The following is a 19,915-nucleotide window of genomic DNA, read 5'->3' as shown; positions in this document are numbered from 1 at the left end:
AATCTCCGCGGGATTTTAAAATAGGGCATAAAGCAATCAATAATCTCGTTTTTGTGCATTATTACTAGATTGATGCAGTCAATAAAATACATATTTATTATGCGGGGAGTTGGGGGGGGCACTTTATGGAACTGGTTTCGGACAATGGAGACTGAAGCTTTGAAATCGCCGTTAGCATGCTATTTCAGGTTAAATAAGAAATTTCATCTGAGCATTAAAGGGTAAATTTCAATGAAATTGTGCCAAATTTATAACATTCATATTAAACATTGAGCGTATAAGGTTGTAATGCAGTCTTATCCTCACTAAATATCTATAAATTTGTATTATTGGGTGCAGCCAAGCTAATAAGCTGTCGCGCCTCCCCACGCCCCGAATCCAGCGGTGTCCCTCGTAATCGCTGTTGTTCCCCCCACCTGTTGGCTCTCCGTATTGATTTCCAGGGAGTCGTCTCACCCCACCCATCTCTGTCCTTTGCCCTGGGATGTGTGCATTTCCATAACGAGTTAAGATTACACAGCAGATACTGTATTAGGTGACGCTGGACCGTTATCGAGGGAAGGAGTCCGCAGTGATTTTTTGCCGGTGGTACTGGCAGCCACGGTGACTGATACAGGCTGGTCCTCCGTGTGCTGGTTAGGCCTGAAGCCTTGCTCAGTGCCATGGTGGTAATTCTGGATGAGCTGTTGACATATGCCAGTCCCCCCCCCCCTCTTTTTTTTCTCCAGGGTTGTTCTGCTTGGGGGGAATCCCAGTGAACTTGGACACCCTCCAGACACCCATCAGCGTGCAATCAGCTTCCTGTCACTCAGCGGCGTGCAAAGTGACAGCAAGCATAATCACGGCCGGGCTGGGGTGGCAGGGGGGGGGCCAAGAGGACTCTCAGGCAAGAAGACATCATGGGGGGGCGGGTACGAGGCTACAGCAATCGACTGCCACAGCGTGGTGGGACCGTGAGACACAATGATGCTGCTGAGAAGCCCAACCCCACCCAGCTGGAGTGGCAGAGGGGGTGGGGGCTTTGGGGCAGTACGGCTGATTAGCAGCCGCGAGTTCACGTCAATCACGGGCGGTCCCGCCGCGCCCCCTCCTCCCCGCATGCCGACGCCGTTTATTTACCGGGAACACAATGGCTGCGGCGGAGGCCGACGAGGCCTGGAGATGGCGGAATAGATTGAGCTGTCAGCCAACGAGCCGCCGATGAAGATTAATGTGCGGCACAAACAATAACTGCGAAATCAGTGATCATAAATATGCTAATGGCCGTTATCAATACGCGGCATAATTGTGCGGAGAAATTAAAAGGCTGCCGTGGAGACGCGGGTCCGCGAGGTTACGGATTAATTCGGGTCACGGAGATAAATAGGGAAACGGATAAATTGCAACCGTCGACCCCCCTCCCCCTGACCGAATGGTGAGCGCGGTCTGCGTTTTGGCTACTGGGTCCTTATTCACAGGCCTTAAAGAAAAAGAAGCTGTTCACGCCAAGGTTTTAATCAAGAGTCAGTAGGTCTAGAGATCTCAAGACAACGGCCGTTGTTTCAGGGAAAATGACGGCGGAGCCTGAAAGGGACAGAGCGGCCATAATAGGGCCCCAAATCCCGGAGCAGATGTCCCACACGGGGGACCCGCCTGAATGGGCCTTTGAAAGTCCGTCAGCCAATGGGTGGCTCATCGGAAAATTACTGCTGAATGAAAGATTTACAGCTCGGACTTTTCACGCATCTGTATGCCGGTGATTCACGTTGCATAACTTGTTTATACTTTTGAGCTTTTTAAATGAAGCTGGAATGTTTGTGAGCCTCTTTAGGATCCATCCATCCATGTTATATACTTGCTTGTAGGTTGACACTGGGTCCGGATCTCGGAAGCTACAGGCACAAGGCAGGGAATAACGCAGGACGTGGTGCCAACCCACTGCGGGCCACACACCCTACAGACGGTGTGACAACGCCAATTCACCTTAGCATGTTTTTGGACTGTGTGGGAAAACTAGAGGACCTGAAGGAAACCCCACAACAACAAGGGAACACACATGAACCGGAACCCTGGACCTCTGCAGGGTCCACCTGTGATTTTGAGTCTGTGGCCATGGCGATACAAATCACTGGTTTCTTAAAAGTTACCCTCGTGTTGCCAACAGCATCGTTTCGAGCTGTTTGAGGAGGAGAATTGGGATTTGCACCCGAACCCCAGGCAACGTGGGTGCCAGGGGTTCTGCATTTCAGCGTGAAATGAAGTGCCAGGCGACTGGCTTATACTGGAGAGAACCGGAACCGGCCACGGACAGCTTTGCTTAAAAAAGTGTGAGCCTGGGGGGTCCCCTGGAAACCAAGAACACACAGAGGTCACCGCTGCTCTGAACTGGCATCAAACCTGAGTAAGAAACTCAAGGGGATTCATGGTCAAATATGCTCTTCTAAACCTCCCCCCCCCCACACCACCACCTCTAAGAATAGAGCTGCAAATAAAAAAATAAACACATGCCCTCCCCCAAACCTTCACCCACTTCCCACATGTGTTTTGCTTGCCAGCATTGAGCCCTAGTAGTATAATGAGCCTCCTGGGAAGGTTGGCCTTGCTGGGGGGGGGCATTTTCGTCCATGGGCGGCTGCCACCATCCCCTGGTGTCCAGGACTGCTGAGAGACCCTGTATTTCACTAATACACTCCACTGAGAAGTCAGGGCCATTAGACACTAAGGAGAATTCGCAAAGCGGGGAAGGTGTATCGCAGAGTTTGTGCTGGGGAAGGCCTACCTGCAGGCAAAATAATGCTGAAATTCAAATATATGTACCTTTACTACACTTCCACTTTATCCTAATTAGCAAAAGTAATAAGGATACATCCACCAGCTTCTAGATGGTGCTTTGCTGCAGCTGAATGCCTAGCAATACATTTGTGTGAAATACTGCTTACCATAGTAAAGGAGGTGTAAGCGTGATCTTGGTCCTTGACAGGAAGTCTGTATGTTACCCACCCCTGCTGGTGGCATTGGAGATCGTTTATGATTGGCATAGCAGTCTCATGGAGGACACCGTCTCTCCTAACTGCATGTTTTTGGGCTGTGGGAGAAGAAACTGGGGAAGAAAATACAGACTCCACACACAGAGACCCAGAGGCTGGATTCAATCCCGCAACCAAGCGGGTGTGAGACTGAGGTACCCCCCCTCGGAGGTGCTGCCCTGCTCTGCAAGGACTTTCCCTGGGTATTTACACTTGAGTCATTTAGATTCAGGACTGTGAGCATAGAATCTGTACACTGCATATTTATACAGCAGCTCTGTCAATCCTGATTCAATTTCTGTATATCCTTCTAGTGTAGACCTTAAACCTAACAGACATGGGCAGTGCAGGTTTATTGTCATCATCTGGATTTGACCAATCCTTGCTGTAACGGGCCACTATGCTAAATAAGCTTAGTGGAGTTTCAGTGTATTGCAGGCACTGCAGCCCACAGACCATCTACCTGAACCCTGAACACAATGTGTATGGGGTTTCCAGGTCAGGGACCGATCGTAACTGATCTCACTTCCTGTCTGTAACTCATCCTGCGTTCGAATATCTCGAGTCGGAACTCGGATAAAAACGTCACGATAAACGTCACTTCCCATCGGAAACACGTCTCCTTTCTGACGTTGATGTCGGATAGAATTTTGCTGTCCGAGTTTCCCCTGTGAGGTCATTTCAATATGGTGTCTTACACAGTTAACAGTAATTCTATTTTATAAATATTTAAAAATGTTTATTTTGTTAAATGTATTAATAGTTATGAATGTAATTGCACGTGGCCGATTTAGAGAATACCATATCGTGACCGTAAACAGTATCCTAGCAGGAAATATCAGATTTTTACCAGATTTGTTAGTGTCTTTTGTTTGTTTGTAGTTTGTTTGTCTCTCAGAAAAAAAATCTCACTCCAAATCTGCTAAAATATAAAGCAACAGCACACAGCAGCGTGTTCATATAGGCGGCCATGTTTGTTCCGAGATGTGTAGCTCGAACGAGAGATTGTCGGATGTGACGTCACGCACTTCAGAATTTCCGACTTCCAGGAGATAATCGAACGCAGGATGAGCTTCTGTCCCACACGCCTTGTTCCGGCCTGTCAGTTAACACAAGCCTTTGCGGCTGCTGCTCTAAGTGCCCTGCAGCACCTCCAGTCTGGACATGAAGGGGTTACAGTCCCAGGAAACCAGCTTGGACCCCCTCTTTGTTCACCTGAGCCCCCCCAATCCCCCGCTCATTTGCATGCGGACGTGTTCCCTGCAATGGCCGTATCTGACCGGCTGCCGAGCTGAGATTAAGACCCAGGCTTGCAATTTCGATTATTGGCGGCGTTGAGGCTGGCCGGGGGGCGGCGGTGGGGGCCGCTCCGGGAAGGAGAGGGGGTCGCCCCGCCCCTGTCGAACCAGGGCTTGGACACTGAGCTCATAAAAGCTGCCTCTGGAGGAGTGTGCTGGGGCACCCAGGCGATTTCAGTGGCTTAACCTGGAGCACAGCTGTAATTAACTGGGACTAATTATTGGCAGGTATGGGAGGGGCGTTCGACCGATGCGAGAGGTTCCACAGCTGCCTGCTCAGATAATCACGGCTACAGGGTTTGTTGCCGGGGCTGGTGCTGTGTGGAGAGGCGCAGTGTTAGCAGCGCCCCCTGCTGCTGGGCATTGGCTAAGACAGATGAAAAGCTTGAAGTAGCCTAGCAAAGGTCATAGTTCACGATGGCCAGACCAGACGGTCCTCATCAGATCAGATATGCGACAGACATGGCCCAGTAGGCTTTGAAGGTGCTATTAAAGTTTTATATTTGTGCCGTGTGAATATACGCAATTTAAGGTAAACAAATTAAAAATTGAAATGACCAAGATGCGTGAACTAGCAGTCATGTGTATTAACTGTGAACAGAAGCACAAAAGAGAATATTTCAGTTGTTCGGTTCATTTTTGGATTTTTTTTAATGTTTCCATGTATTTCTGGTCAGTACTTCAGTACTATTTGTTTTAATCCAACGTCTTTCAAAACACGTTGCTCAAATTGCTTAATTTAGATCTTACAGCCAGAACATCATCACTGATCCACTTGATTACAGATAATTTACTGCTGATCAGATCAAACTGGATCAGTGAAGGTAATCGGCGTTGGTGAAGGTGCTCAAGGAGATAATAGACAGACTCCTTGTATTGTATCCCTGGACACTTTTCTGCTGCTGTCAGTGCTGATGGAGATAGAGAGCACAGCACTGGGGACATGACTTCAGCATGATTTGGGGGGGGGGGGGGGCTGCTGTGGCGTCTGTGTCTCTGATTGGCCAGAGCAGGCACCCATCTCACTATGAGGCCGACCCTCAGTGAGAGGCCTACTTCATGCTGATCTTTCACTCTTGTAGCCGACTTGTGGTGTGAAATGTGTGTGATTCCGAGCCCCATTCCTGTCTGCCTATATCTAAGTTTCTTTGTCTCCCTTATTCTATACAGCTCCTCTGTCTACCTCTGTTTAAGCAGGCCTCCTGCCTCCCTCTATCTGAATGTGGTCCCAATCTTTCTCTGTTTAAGCAGGCCTCCTGCCTCCCTCTATCTGAATGTGGTCCCAATCTTCCTCTGTTTAAGCAGGCCTCCTGCCTCCCTCTATCTGAATGTGGTCCCAATCTTCCTCTGTTTAAGCAGGCCTCCTGCCTCCCTCTATCTGAATGTGGTCCCAATCTTCCTCTGTTTAAGCAAGCCTTCTTCCTACATCCATCTTAATGTGGTCCCTATCTGCCTCAGTTTAAACAAGCCTCTTGCCTACATCTATCTGAACCTGGTTTTTATCTACCTCTGTTTAAGCAGGCCTCCTGGCTCCATCTGTATAATCAGGTCACCTGTCTGCCTCTATCTGAGCCTGTTCCCTTTCCATCTCCCTCTATATCAAGCCATCCCTTTTCCACTGTCCTCCCATTCTAGAGGCTGACATACACCTTTGTCTTAGCGGCATCGTTACGACAGTGATGATAAGACTTAACCAAAAACATCCCCAGAAAGCAATAAAGATCGACCCGTGTTTCCACTTTTCATTAAATGCGGCCTCTGGACCTCCTTATCCTGTCAGCATGATGGCTGGCTGCTGTCTCTGGACGCCATGTGTCAGAGGGGGTAGGAGGGGAAGGAGGGGACTGAGATTTCCTGGGTGCCACACAGCAGACTGAGAGCTGCCTGCCTTGCTGCTGACGAGCAAACAGTTTGTCGGTGCTGTGGATGCAGCCCAGCCGGCCCCAGTGCCTGCCTAGAGGGGTGGGGATTTAAATAGGGTTGGGAAAAGCTCCTTAATTGGCTGGAACTCCTAGACTGACAGCTGATCGCTCCACACTATGAGTGAGCTCCCAGACACTTTGAGCCTGAATATGTCATCTGTCATGACTTTCAGAAATGCTCACGAGAATCTGGTAGGTTTTTAAAAAGGGCATTCAGGTTGTAGGACCTCAGGATCAGAGCTGAGAACCAGACAGGGACGTGACAAGAAGGGCAGGTGGTGAGGGTGTCATGTCGTCATGACGATGCCAGTTCCCCACACACGTTATCCAGGTCCTGCAATAGGGAGATCCCTTTACGGAGAGGCTGTCCGTGTCCCTAATGTGCTGTAGAAATTAGACGCTTATCCAGAAATCAATGCCGACTGCAGCAGTGACATACCACAAAAAGTGGAGGTCGGGGGGGGGGGGGGGGGGGCAGCGGTGTTACAGACATGCCTTGAGATGCTCATTTAAACAGTCAAACACTTGGGATGGAGCTATGGTCTGCTCACGTGTGGGGGTGGGATGGAGGATAGAGGTGTGAGGTGACTCCCAATGTCTCACGTGTGGAGCTGGAGTGGGTGGGCAGCACAGATGGGGTGATGTCCCAATGTATCCAAGACTGCAATCGCAAAGCACACATGTGGCGACTTACTGTGCTTTTCTCTACTGCGCCTTACAAGGTCGAGGTAAAACCAGTGACATTGGGGTGAGCAGATGAGCTTGTTGAGGTTGCCATGTTCTGACTTGCATAACTGCAGTGCTTTATGCAGGGATTCAGCTAAGAGCCCCACCATGAAGTCCTCTCTCTCTCTTTCTCTCCCTCCTTCTCTCTCTCTCCACTTTCAATCCCTGCTGCATTCTTCTCGGATAAACCCCCATGATAAAGGCCGGCGATTGTGTGTCCCTCAGTGTTGCAGCCCTGAGGGGTTACACTCAGCCCCCTCCCACCGCCACCACCGTGAGATTAATGGGAACTCTTTCTGATGGGTAATGGTCTCACAAGCAGGAGGATTGATGGAAAGAGGGAGACGGTGGCCTGTCCTGCTATCGATCCTGCAGCCTTCATACCGTGTGGCTGCTGAAAAATGGGCACGCTGGTGGTACCATGCTGCTCTCTACCGCACACTGTGTATAAATTACTGCCCCCCAGAGGGAGGGTGCGATAATTATAATTAGTTCTGTTTTTTGGCCATTTTTACTGATAATACATTGGCTTGGGATACAGAAATTAAACTCAAGTCAAATTTAGAGGGAGAAGCAGAAGAAAGACTTGCAGCTTTTTGTTACTGGCTGTGTGTTTGTCAATAGCAGAGGTGGACATTTCAGGTCCAGAAAGTAAAAAAAAAAAAAGATTTTGTTTCAACCAACCAGCTGAGTATAAAGAGTCACAGAAGACTCAACTGATTGGTTGGAACAAAATCTTGGTCTGGATTTTTTGCTTTTTTTGGACCTGAAATGCCCACCTGGTCAGTAGACTGTGTTTCCCTGGTTCTTTGCAGTGTGGTGAGATGGTGAAAGCTGGTAAATGACAATGTGACGTAAAAAAAATATCTGAATTTCATTATAAATGGAGTCAGGAAGATGCAGAGCAAGGCTGCAGAAACAGGACTCATAAGGTCACCCAGGCACATGCACAAAGTTAGCCGTGACTGTGGTCCCCCCCCCCCCCCCGCCCACATCACTCAGAGTCCCCCTAACCCAGGAGAAACACATTTGACATTTAACAATTTCATAATGGCCACAAGGTATCTTCCCTGTTAATTAATGGCCCCCTTTGAGGTTATTAAGATAAGGCAGAAATGCCCAAGGCCCTTCATTACACTGTGGTGCAATTACAGGGCTGCCGTCTTGGCCAAGTGCCTGCTCGGAATACCGGGAAAAGGCCATTAGCCCGGTCTCAGCTAAGCAGGGAATAATATCCCTGATAAACACAGGCTAATTGCCAGGTTCCGGTACAAGTGCTGGGAATCGATGGCGTCGATTAGGGAGCCGCAAAGAGGGCGGAGCGGGCAAGACGGCGGAAAGGTCACTCCGCGAAGTGTCGAGCGTGACCCCCACCTGCCTGAGATGGCGGTCTACATGTATGTGCCACTCCATCTTCAACATCCACTCATCCAATTAGAGCTACAGAGATCCAGAGCCAATCCTGAGAAGCGTGAGGTGCGAGGTGCTAGACCAGAACACACACACTCATTATTATAATTTGACAGGAATAATGGTTCTCAGTCCTGTTCCTGCCCCCCCCCCCTTCCAGAATGTTTTCATTCCATCCCCACCTTACTCAGGCTTATATGGTCCTTAATAGGCTAATAATGGATGTTGCAGGTTGAAAACAGTGTGGGTTGGAATGAAAGCTTTCTTGACTGACCCAAGAATCTGGGCCAGTTGGAATCAGAGCTTCATGCTCCCAAAACTGTAGTTGCAGAACAACTCCTGGATCTATGTAGATTATTCATGTTCCTGGAATGTTCCTTTGGGTTGCTGTCCAGGTTGTGATCAATGTAAAGCCAAATTATTTTACTCATTTAATCCCTAGTTTCTTGTGGTTAAAATTTATGAATTAACAAAGCCAACTCTTTTAGCAACCTGGCTCATCGGTTTTAATAATACATACTAACTCTGAAAAGTAGTTTATGGAGGACAAGTTAAAATCGGTGATTAGTTATAATCTTAACTTGAAGTCTACGTGTACAGCTCTATTAATAAAGACGGATGTTATATTATATGAGTGTCATATGTGTATCGTAATTCTGCCTTCAGATATTATGCCTGTTGATTCAGGTCGTAAAAGCACATACCGTGGCGTTACCGGCTGATTTTATATACAAATTCCTGGAAGGTAAAGTAATCGGTGGGTAGATTTTGCCATCTGCCGGAAATAGCAGGAAATTGCAGGCATTTTGCAGCGCTAGACTCAATACAAACCTGTAAAGGAAGCACATTCAGCAGAACATTTTGCCAGAACTGAAAAAATAGCGGTAATTGATTTTTAAGTATAATCAGTTTTAATTTTGGAAGCTGCGGTGTTTTATGTAGTTCCATATTAAAAGGCGGAGTACATTACTTATGCCGCGATGTCAAGCAGCCAAGATAACTTTATTTAAACTTGTGTACAGCTTTGCGATACAGCTGAAGTAGGTGAACGTGCAACACGGACCATACAGCAAGTGGGGCAGAAACTTAATGTTAGTTCTTAATTATGGATTTGTAAATCGATTATGTAAAATAAATACCGAAAAGCCAAATGTGGACTAAAACCGACCGATTATTAACTTTTGAATTAATAACCAGACACCTGAATGAGATTCACCTGTAATCCATGCTTATAACGCCACAGACAAGGAAGCCACAATGTACGCGAATAAATGAATGATTGAATAACACGCGCAGTGATTCCTGCGGACAGGGAGGAGTCGCCACCTCTTGAAGAAAGTGCGTCATTACCGCAACAATATTCTCGATTAATATAAACATACGGGCAGCACCTGTCTGCTAATTCTCCTATAACCTCATTTACAAGGTGCGGCTGACCGGAGAGTTTTTGTTTATGTCACCGCTATCTGTAAACTCTAGACACTGTAGTGTGTGAAAATCCCAGGAAGGTGGGAGTTCTGGAGATGCTTGGACCAGCAAATAAGGCGCCAACAATCACACCCTATTCAAAATGGTTTAGACTAGCAGTTTTAACCATTATAATGCTTAGCCAAACAGTAACTGAGCCTCTTGATTGTGTGTGTGCTGGTATGTGTTCGGCAGGGTGTACCTAATGTAGTGGCCACTAGTGGCCTTCATGAAAACCACTAAATATTTCTCCTAAACTGCATAAAAATGAGTTTATATCATAACGAGTCATCTATTTCACTGCGGTTTTATTGGTATCTTTTTGACAGTACTATGAAAACTCATCAAATAGTTGTAAAACGCAGTTGTAAAAAATCCGGGTCGTCTTACAGTGATGTCAATCAGGGTAATGGGGGGCCGGGGGTCTATAACAGGGGGCACAGGATTAATGGCTGGAGAACATCCTGGAAGGGATGCCAGTCCATCGCAGTCTTACAGTATTTTAGATTAAAAATACTAAGAGACGAAGTTTCTCGAACTCAACAAGAAATGCAACAAGGTGGGTGAGTCTTTGCTGGTGTGGGAGCCGTGGCGCGATGTCAGTTTTAACCCTCCTACACTGTAAGTCACTTGTATTTAATGCTGATCAGTACCAAGTGATTTATGAAATATATTGGAAACACATAAGTAGCTTTTAACTGGCCACGGGCATGAGGTGTATCAATAAAAAATGGACAGTTTTGTTCCCAGTGGCTTTTCAAACACCATGGAGAAATTACTTTTTCAGATTTTGCAGTGATTTTGCAGTGATGCGAGATGAGAAATGTTAGTATTTTTTATAACAAAAGAAGACTAGGGTGAAATGAAATTACACGGTTCATTCATGTCCAATGTCGAAGCAAAGAAGTTTTAGGAGTTCTAATTATGTGAAATACAGTTAAATGACAAATAAATCAATATAAAAGGATTCAAAAATAGAGGAAAGCTAGGATGATTCCTAGGACCCCTGTCAGGGGGCCCTTAGTGACAGGGCCCCCCCAAAAATGGAACATAATTGGATTAGTCTGGATTCTGGGCTCGGTGTTATATACTTTCATGGGTTCCCAAAATCTATAGTCACACCTTTATGTATTATATTATTGCATGTTAATCGTAGTTCTCTGACAGTGGACCTTTTAAATCCTCTTGTCATGGTTTTGGGAGTTTCTGGCAGGGGGCGGGGCATCGTGCAGGCGGGGAAAGGAGGTGGATGATCCACTTGCGGCTTACAGGGAAATAGGAGTTAATTAAGAGAACAGGAAACACAGGGAACGCTACAAAATACAAACGACTGCGAGGAGTCGATACTAAAAAGAGTATAAAGTAACTAACAGAACAAAATGATCAACAAAGGGAAACTAGCTACACGGGGAACAGGCAGGGAATCAAAAATAGCAGAAACCAAAGGCAACAAGAGCATCAGCAACAGGAACAACATCAACATCAATGACTCCAGAAGGAACAGAACAGGATCAGGAAACTAAATACAAACAGGCTAACGAGAGTAATACAGGTCATGTGAAAACAATTAGCAAGGGCTAGCAAAACAGGCAACAGACACCTCTATGCATTTCCTCCTTTCAAAATATACACTTTATTAGGTACACCTGCCTGTTGGAACAAACAACCTGCCCACCTACCCCCTATACAGGGAATGATGTGACACCACATGCAGGCAGGGTGAAGCGGTTCACTGTTTGACTTCTGCATTACAGAGTGTAGAGTTTACAGAGTGTGGCGCAGTAAGTGGCTGTTCTGGGACAAGAAAAAAAAAACCTTATTAATGAGAGCTCAGGGAGAACGGTCAGATTGATTAAAGCTATTAGGAAGACCACAAGCACAGAAAAAACAGCCGTGTGCATGAAGGCTTCCCAGGGCGCACAACTTACATACCACTACCTAGGTGTACCTAATAAAATGGCCACTGCAATCACTGTATTTATATGCTGTGGAAAATAAAGAGGAAGCTAACCTTTATCCATGACTTAATATTTGAATCAAATGTATTTTAATGGGGCTTTAAAGATCATTCGAAATGCAAACACCTGCTTCCCCTACGACACAGACATTACGGACGGCCGAGCATCTCGGCGGACTCAGAAATGCAGCCAAATGAAGAAGGACGAAACCAACGTCTTACATACAGATTTATTTGCTTAAAAGACGGGGTTCAGACACCATAGTTTCATGCATGCAGAAATGCAATGCCCGATGCAAGAAACACAACATTTTCCCACGGAGATTACAGATGTTTTAAAACAAATTGGATCCTTTTATCAAATCCCTGTAATCCCAGATTGGTTTAGCCGCGTTGGTCCAGTCGTGTATGTTGCCCCCTCTACCGTTCATCGGGTTGCCTGCTTTGCGGTTGCCTGCATCCCAATTAGACAGTTGATTTCGTATTAGATATGAATGCATATAGATCGCGCTTCGTGTTAATACATCAGTGACGTTATGCATTGCCGTAGATATGCTCAGATGCTGGCGATGATCGTATCTGCAGCCCACGCTCGCATCCCATAGGCCGTCGTCATGTTTTCCCTGCCGGCTCTGCTGCAGATGCTACTCCTCCTGTACCCCGCGCACTGGCCGGGTGCTGTCTGCAGCCCCACCGACGACAGCGCGGCGCGGGGCGGCCACGGAGAGCACGGCGAGCCGGGCCACAAGGAGCCGCATCAGGACTCCTACAGCACGTTCGCTTCCGAATTTCTCGAGTCTAGATATCTCTCAGATGAGGGTAAGTTTTACTTCTGCAGCAGTGCTCCAGTGCTGTTGTCGCCATTATTATTATTATTTATTATTATTATTATTATTATTATTATTATTTATTATTATTATTATTATTATTATTATTATTATTATGCGCTAAGACCTTAAGGTAAACAATACATTCCTTGATTGATCTGCCATGCCCCATTGCCCTTTGAATTTAACTGCTTTTTCATTGAATTCACTATCCGGTATTAATCTGGCGGTCCTGCGACGATGCTTTTGTGATCCTGAAATGAAGCCGCTCGGTCTCGGTGACTGGGAATGTGGGGGGTGGGGGGGGGTCGTACAAATGGGCTCACCAGACGTGTGTGATTAAAATGCGATCAGTAGCCCGTTGCGCCGCCAGCATAGTGTTCAGCGCCCGCTGAGACCTCCGGCTTCATGTCCGTCCAAAGCCAGCGCCTGCGAGCTTCAGTCTGTGTGTCAGTTACTCTTTTGTAGATGGAGGACTTTTCGCAGAGGACCGATATAACAGTGATTGGTTTACACGCTCATCTGGTGATTAAATTCACTCATTCCGAAATTAAACAGAGTCTTATTTATTATTGAAAGCTACATACGTACTTTTGTGAGGAACTATGGGATCAGAAGCTATGTTTTCACTTGTTTTTTAAAAGCTTCTTTGGACAATTGGCTCGCAAGTAGACAGCGCTAAACACAAGTGTGAACGACCACCATGACGCACTGTAGCCGTATCACTCAAACCGCTGGCCGGACTGGTCTGGGATGCATTTGACCAACAGTAAAGTGACTACTTTCCCAGTCACAGGATTCCAACTCAGCCTCCCAGAAGTGAACACAGATCACTAACCTACTGAGCTACAGACCAGGTCTATTGCTATTCTGGTAAAAAATGATCAGTTCGAGGCCATATTTGTTAAGAAACAGAATATTTAAGGTACAATCTCCAAAAGTTATCTTACTGAAAGCCTAATCCTGCTGCTGTATCCTCGGGTGCCCTACCTTTGGATAAGTTATTTACTCAGTTTCAGTTATAGCTAACTGCATAAATGCTGAAGTCGTGTATGTCAGCATTTATGTGATCAATAGCCCGACCGTTTTTTTAAGTATTCAAGTGGCAATACAAACTTTTCTCAACATTTGTTTCATAGGATATCCCTTCCCAACTGCCCCTCCTGTAGATCCCTTTGCCAAAATCAAAGTCAGTGACTGTGGCATAACCAAGGGCTGCATCAGGTAAGACGGCCGGATGTTGTCTTGTTAGATATTGCAATATATTTACATTACATTTACTGCGTTTGGCAGACGCCCTTAGCGAGAGCGACTTACATAAGTGCTTAGAATTCTCACCAGTGAATACATTCTGATACTGGTTCTGTAGAACCCGGTTAATAATACTATCTCTCTGAAGAACTCTGTTGGCAGGTAATGCAGTCTTCATTTTCCATGATGCAATAGGCATCGTGTTGGATACTGTATCACTTCTCGTGTGAGATACTTTGGAATATGTTGTGTCCATTATTGTTACATATTGTGTTAGTTATTAGAATCAGGTTTTATTAGCAAAGTATGCATACATGCAAAGAATTCAACGTGGTGTGTTTGCTTCTAATACACATAGAACTAGTCAAAACAAAACAGTAAGACAAAGGGATTAGGATAAGTTATAAAGACAAGCATGAAGATTATTTATTGTGTATTGTGAATGAATATATAAATTATAGAGAAAAGCACAAGGGTGCAATAGTCCAAAGATGGATTGCAGATCAGGTGTTGAGAGGTACAAACGCTCAGGAGAAGAAGCTCTTCTTTTGTCTTGATGTGGTGGTTAGATATCGTGTTAGATGCCTTGATATAGAGTTAGATATCATGGTTAAATGTTAGGTATCACATCTGATATGATGTCAGATACAGAGCAGTTGTCAAACCCAGCTGGTGGGCAGTGGGAATGTCAGGCAGTCTGCTCCCTCGTGATTTCTATGTCACTATAATTCATGCAGTCGCAGACTGTGAGCAGCTCTGGCGCTAAGCCGTGTCGGGAGTGTCTTGTGTGACATTCATCCAGTCCAGCCTTTCGTGCTGAGGGATCTCCTGCCCGCCGACTCGCTAAAGTACCGTAGGTGAATGATGAGAAGACGGAAACACGATGGGCTTGTGCCAATGACATTCCGGTGCTGGAGAGCAGAGCTGGGTCTTACCAGAATGGTTTAGGGACAAGGTTTTCTTTCAGCATGAAAATATAGTGAAGAATCAGAACCCATATGTTCAGTGTGTTAATAAATGATCAATAATAAGTACTGCTTTAGTAGGCGATTCATTAGATGCACTGCTGCACCATATATCGTTTCAGCATCATCATCACGACGTGTGCATGCGCTATAGTTAGATCGCAGGACCTGCGATGTCAACTAAGGCAAATGAAATCAAACATGCTACAATGTGTTTACCGTTTGATCCAAACGGATAATTCATACGGTTCACATGTTCCATGACTGGTCCAGACGAGAAGTCTGTCCGATACAATTTACTCCGATTTAAGTGTTTTTGGATACAAGGAGTTTGTTGCTAGTGAGTGACGTGCAGGTTGTGCATGCACAGCGAACCACCGATCACAGTCAGGGCTGGGTGACGTGCAAAATTGATATTGACATTGCATGTTATGCATCAGTAACTCTCATATTGCAAGCAATCAGCTGGGTTGAGATCGGACTTTTTCGAACCTTCATAATGCCGTTTGGACATTATGGCACAGTATACGGTATTTTCAAAAACAACAATATTTTGTAATCTAGTTCCAGTATTTTTAATTGTTGGTGATCAGAATAGCTGAATGTACGAGGAGGGGGGGGGGTAGTTAAATCATTGTTACTCTGTCCTAAGAAAAAAAAAAAGATCAAGTTCCGTAATTTTAATGATTGTTCCTTGTCTAAGTTTTCTGTCATATGTTTAAAAATCAGTTTAAAGTTTTACCTCCTCTGCTTCTGCATGAGCTCTCTGAGCCAATCATAATCATTTTAATCCTTTGCTATTTAAATCAGTGATAGACGGGTTTCTCAGCATCCAGCTAATCCTGCTTGCTCAGATCATGGGCCTTATCTTCTATCATTAAAGAGGATGAGAAGGTTGTGGATGTTGAAGGTGAAGGTTGTTCTCTGGTTGAGTCGGATGTGGTGGCATCGAACTGCAGCTCGATGCCTGTGAGGTGGGTGAAGGCACAGAAGGTGTTAAGAGCCTGAGATTCTGTAGTCTGGGATATATGAGCACATGGGGGTGTCCCCAGTCACCAGGCAGTATCTATTTGGGGCAAAACTGAAGATTTTAAGCAAAGCGTGATTCCTAAGGTAGATATGACTTTTCATCTCCGGCTGTGGAGGAGAGGTGTACATTAAGACGAGTCTGTGGGCAGTGGAAATGATGACTGGCGAAAGCGGTGAATAAGGTTTGTTGAAGTTGCCCCCCCCCCCCCCCCCCCCGCAGGTATGGGAAGCCGGGCTGCGATGCTGAGACCTGTGACTACTTCCTGAGCTACCGCAGGATCGGCGCGGATGTGGAGTACGAGATGAGCGCAGACACAGACGGTTGGGTGGCTGTGGGATTTTCCTCAGACAAAAAGATGGTAAACCCGGGGGGGGGGGGGGGGGGGGGGGGGCTGGCTGTCTGGCGCTCATGTTAGGCTGTTGCTGATGCTGGCCATCTGCTGTGGGCATCTGGATATGAGTGTGAAGTCAGAATAACAACTGGTCCTCATGTAATAGGCTGGATGTGTATAGATTTTTCACCAAGTTGTTCTCAGTGGGCAGCAGTCCAGGGCTCCTCAGGACTCAGAGCATGGCTCTTTATGTACCTGTTTGACTAAGACGTAAGATGTAAACAATACACTTGCAGTACAAAACTCAATCACCGTACATTGAACTTTCAAATGTTACGATTAATTATGATTATTTGAATAGCTTTAGGGGTTGTGGTCTGTTACAATCCCACGGCTGCCTTAGTACCAGGGAATCCCTTGTTGTGACGCATGGCAACTCGCTGTGTTTCTCTTTTGGCGCTCAGGGAGGTGATGATGTCATGGGCTGCGTCCATGACGACAATGGGCGCGTACGCATCCACCACTTCTACAATGTGGGCCAGTGGGCCAAGGAGATCAAGCGTAACCCTGCGCGGGACGAGGAGGGCGTCTTCGAGAACAACCGCGTCACCTGCCGATTCAAGCGACCCCTCTACGTTCCCCGCGAGGAGACCCTGGTGGACCTGCACCTGAGTTGGTATTACCTGTTTGCCTGGGGCCCTGCCATCCAAGGTGAGCAGCTGCCTCTCCTGGTCCCTCCTGGTCAAATGCAATCAAAACCTTTGATTTCAGGCTCTGAGATCAGAAACATCTCCACAGTTTGCAGAAGTACAGTACTGTGCAGAAGTCTTAGGCCGTCAAAAGAAATGTTTAAAGCTGTTTATCTGGATAGTATATGCAGCTTTGCTCAGAAAAAAAAAACACATATGGAAATTAACAGTAACAAAAAAACTAGTAAACATTTGTGTTCTCCAAAAACTTACTGAAATCATGTTGGATGGCTGGATAAGCACCTCTCCTCAGGGGCACCTCAGCCATTCCAAGTATTTATTAAATTTCACCAACAGCTCACTTAATTAATTTACTAGCTTATACAAATTGTGCTAGTGGTCAAAAAAATGCATAGGTGTGTGGATGGTTACTGGGAACAATGGGGTGATTTTAGCAGAGGTTTTGAAATGTCTAAGCTAACAGACTTTGACAGGCATAATAGCATAGTTTTACAACAATATAAATATCAAATGTCATTTTCTTTTACTGCCTAAGAAAGTCTTGCGCAGTACTGTAGATGCAAGGGCAGCAATATCTGTGTTACAAAACATGAAAAGATCAAGAGAATGTTATAATGTTTTGTGTTAGGAATTGTGGTCAAAAATACGACGCCCGAAATAAGAGAGTTAGAGTGCCTGACAAGTGCTTCACACCTCGAATTCCTCTATCTATAGGATCCATCACCCGACACGACATCGACAATCCCCCCGTCTCCGACCACATGATCAGCATCTACAAGTACGAGGACATCTTCATGCCCTCGACGGCTTACCAGACCTTCTCCTCCCCCTTCTGTCTACTGCTCATTGTCGCACTCACCTTCTATCTGCTCATGGGGACGCCATAGCCCGGGGGGAGGGGGGGGGGGAGGCGGGGAACTGTGGGAGGGAGACGACTTTTATGTGCTGGAAAGAGACGGCAGTAATGCAGGAGGTGGGGTGCAACTTGTGCATGAACGCCATGAATTTCAGCTGCGCTCTGCTGCAGATTAATGTACTCTGAAGTCAGATATGCAGTAAAAACAGCCTGTAAGTCATTAAGAGCAACAAATGCATTACGCAGCCAGCTAAATAACCAGAAGGTGTCCTGTTAGCCTGATTTGTACGGTGTTTCTTCACAGTATTAACAGATGATGTAGTTGCATGTTCCAGTTATATCAGTTACTTAAATTAGCTAGTCCACTTTAGCAGGCAGCCCAGACAGTGGGAGGAACAGCAGGGGTGGAGCTTACAGGGCTGACAGGATGGAGTTGTGGTCTGCAGAAGACTGGCCTTCCAAGGCCAGGTGCCGTTCATCCCTTCTCTGACTTTCAAGGGAAGGCCTCTTTTATGTAGCCCTTTATCATTTTACTACAGTCGTTATGGAACATGGAGGCTAAACGAGGGCGGATAAGTTCTGTGTTTCATGCCACAAAATATTCCCTTCCCTTTTTATTGAGCCATACCAGTACTTGTTTAGAAAAGATAAATTAAGCATAAACTAAAATATGTTTCAGTGAGTAGATGCTTTGTTATACATTTCATACAATGCATACCGTACTGTTGTACTTAACGTTTATTGTTTTAAGTAGCTCTGGTGTGTCAGGCCTTGTGTGAAATATAGGCCTATATAGATCCACTAATATACCACATCGTGTGTTTCTCAGACCTTTAGTTAAAAAATTCTGTTGAAGGCTTTACTTTTTAATGCAAATCGCGAAATGCAATAATGAAGTGCTTTCTGTTAGAGTTTTGTTAGAAGAATCTTCCCCACAGTAAGAGCATACGTTGTTTTTTTACATCCTTCAAATCACAATCCTGTAACGTCACTGCAAAGATTTAACTGAGAGCTCCAGATTATGATTTTTGTTTTCTCACTAAATACTAACATGATAATTCCTCAAATATCCATCACTTAATTAAATCTACAGAAGTGAAGGTATATTGAGAAAATGCAGTTTCGTGTGAAATTCAACTGAAAATGAAACTTACACTTTTGGTAAGAAAAGCTTTGTGTTAAAATGTTTGATTGGTGAATGTTTGCATGTGTTTAAATAGAGCCACTGGAAAACTGCTATATTAGAGAAAAACCACTGGATCTGTGCTGTGGGCAGTACATTTACATGGCTACTTACTTAGTTACTAATTAACAAGTTACTCTGCAAATTGCACATCAGAGAGTGAAAACACCGGGCAGTTAGGTTGTTAACACATGACCGTAACTGAGAATCTCAGTTAATTTGTCAGTTTGTTAACTTTGAGAATGAAGACAGCCTTCTATCCCCTGGCATAACAGGTCTCAAAGCTCTTCTTTTTCCTTTGCAGTGTTCTTAATAAAGACGTCTTAAAAACCAGCAGTCTTGACCTGTGCTTTGGATCAAAAGAGTCTTTATGTGCCGTTATTTTAATTACATTGTTTAGTGTCTTGCAGGTCATGATGAATGCAGGTTTTCCATTCTGCAAAACACTTAACTTTGATTATCGTTTGGCTGAATTAATCCTCTGAAAAACTGAACAAAAGACTAATATCCAAAACTAATAACCATCTGAGTGGTGGCTCAGTGCACAGTACTGTGGTTTCATACCTTTTAGGATTATAGAGGCTAAATTCCACCTTCACTATCTGTATATAAGTTTCTATGCTGTCCCTCTGTCTTGTGGGTTTTCTGCTGTGGTCCAAAGACACCCAGTTGGACTAAGTAGTATGTCTAATTAGCCTAATGGACTTTCATCCTGTTTGGGGTTTACCCCAGCCTTGTGTGACCCTGACCAGGATGAGTTATAAGATAGAATGATATCTTTGAGTTATAACCCTGCACATTTTAGGCGAGGATTGGTAATATTACTTTGGAATCAGAAAATTAAGCACACCACTGGTTTTACGGGTTTTCTCCTTCACATAGGTGATTTACATAGTTTAAACATTAAAGTTTCTATTAAATACTAAAGAGAAGTAAGGTAAGGATCATGCACTGATTACAGTGTGTCGCCACACCCA

At 45.3% G+C, this 19,915-nt stretch overlaps 1 protein-coding gene across 1 annotated transcript; it reads left to right on the top strand.

The window, feature by feature from the left end:
- The first annotated feature begins 12,178 nt into the window (after positions 1-12,178).
- LOC125749483 (DOMON domain-containing protein FRRS1L) lies at positions 12,179-17,786 on the top strand. The gene is made up of 5 exons (XM_049026775.1): positions 12,179-12,604; positions 13,752-13,836; positions 16,078-16,216; positions 16,654-16,900; positions 17,614-17,786. The coding sequence occupies exons 1-5, from the start codon at positions 12,400-12,402 to the stop codon at positions 17,784-17,786; spliced, it is 849 nt and encodes a 282-aa protein (XP_048882732.1). The 5' UTR covers positions 12,179-12,399.
- Positions 17,787-19,915: the final 2,129 nt, after the last annotated feature.

Source organism: Brienomyrus brachyistius, chromosome 9 (genome assembly GCF_023856365.1).
Source record: "Brienomyrus brachyistius isolate T26 chromosome 9, BBRACH_0.4, whole genome shotgun sequence".
Classification (NCBI taxonomy): Eukaryota; Metazoa; Chordata; class Actinopteri; order Osteoglossiformes; family Mormyridae; genus Brienomyrus; species Brienomyrus brachyistius.
Note: the sequence above shows the minus strand (reverse complement) of the source record. Positions and strands in the feature narration are given on the sequence as shown.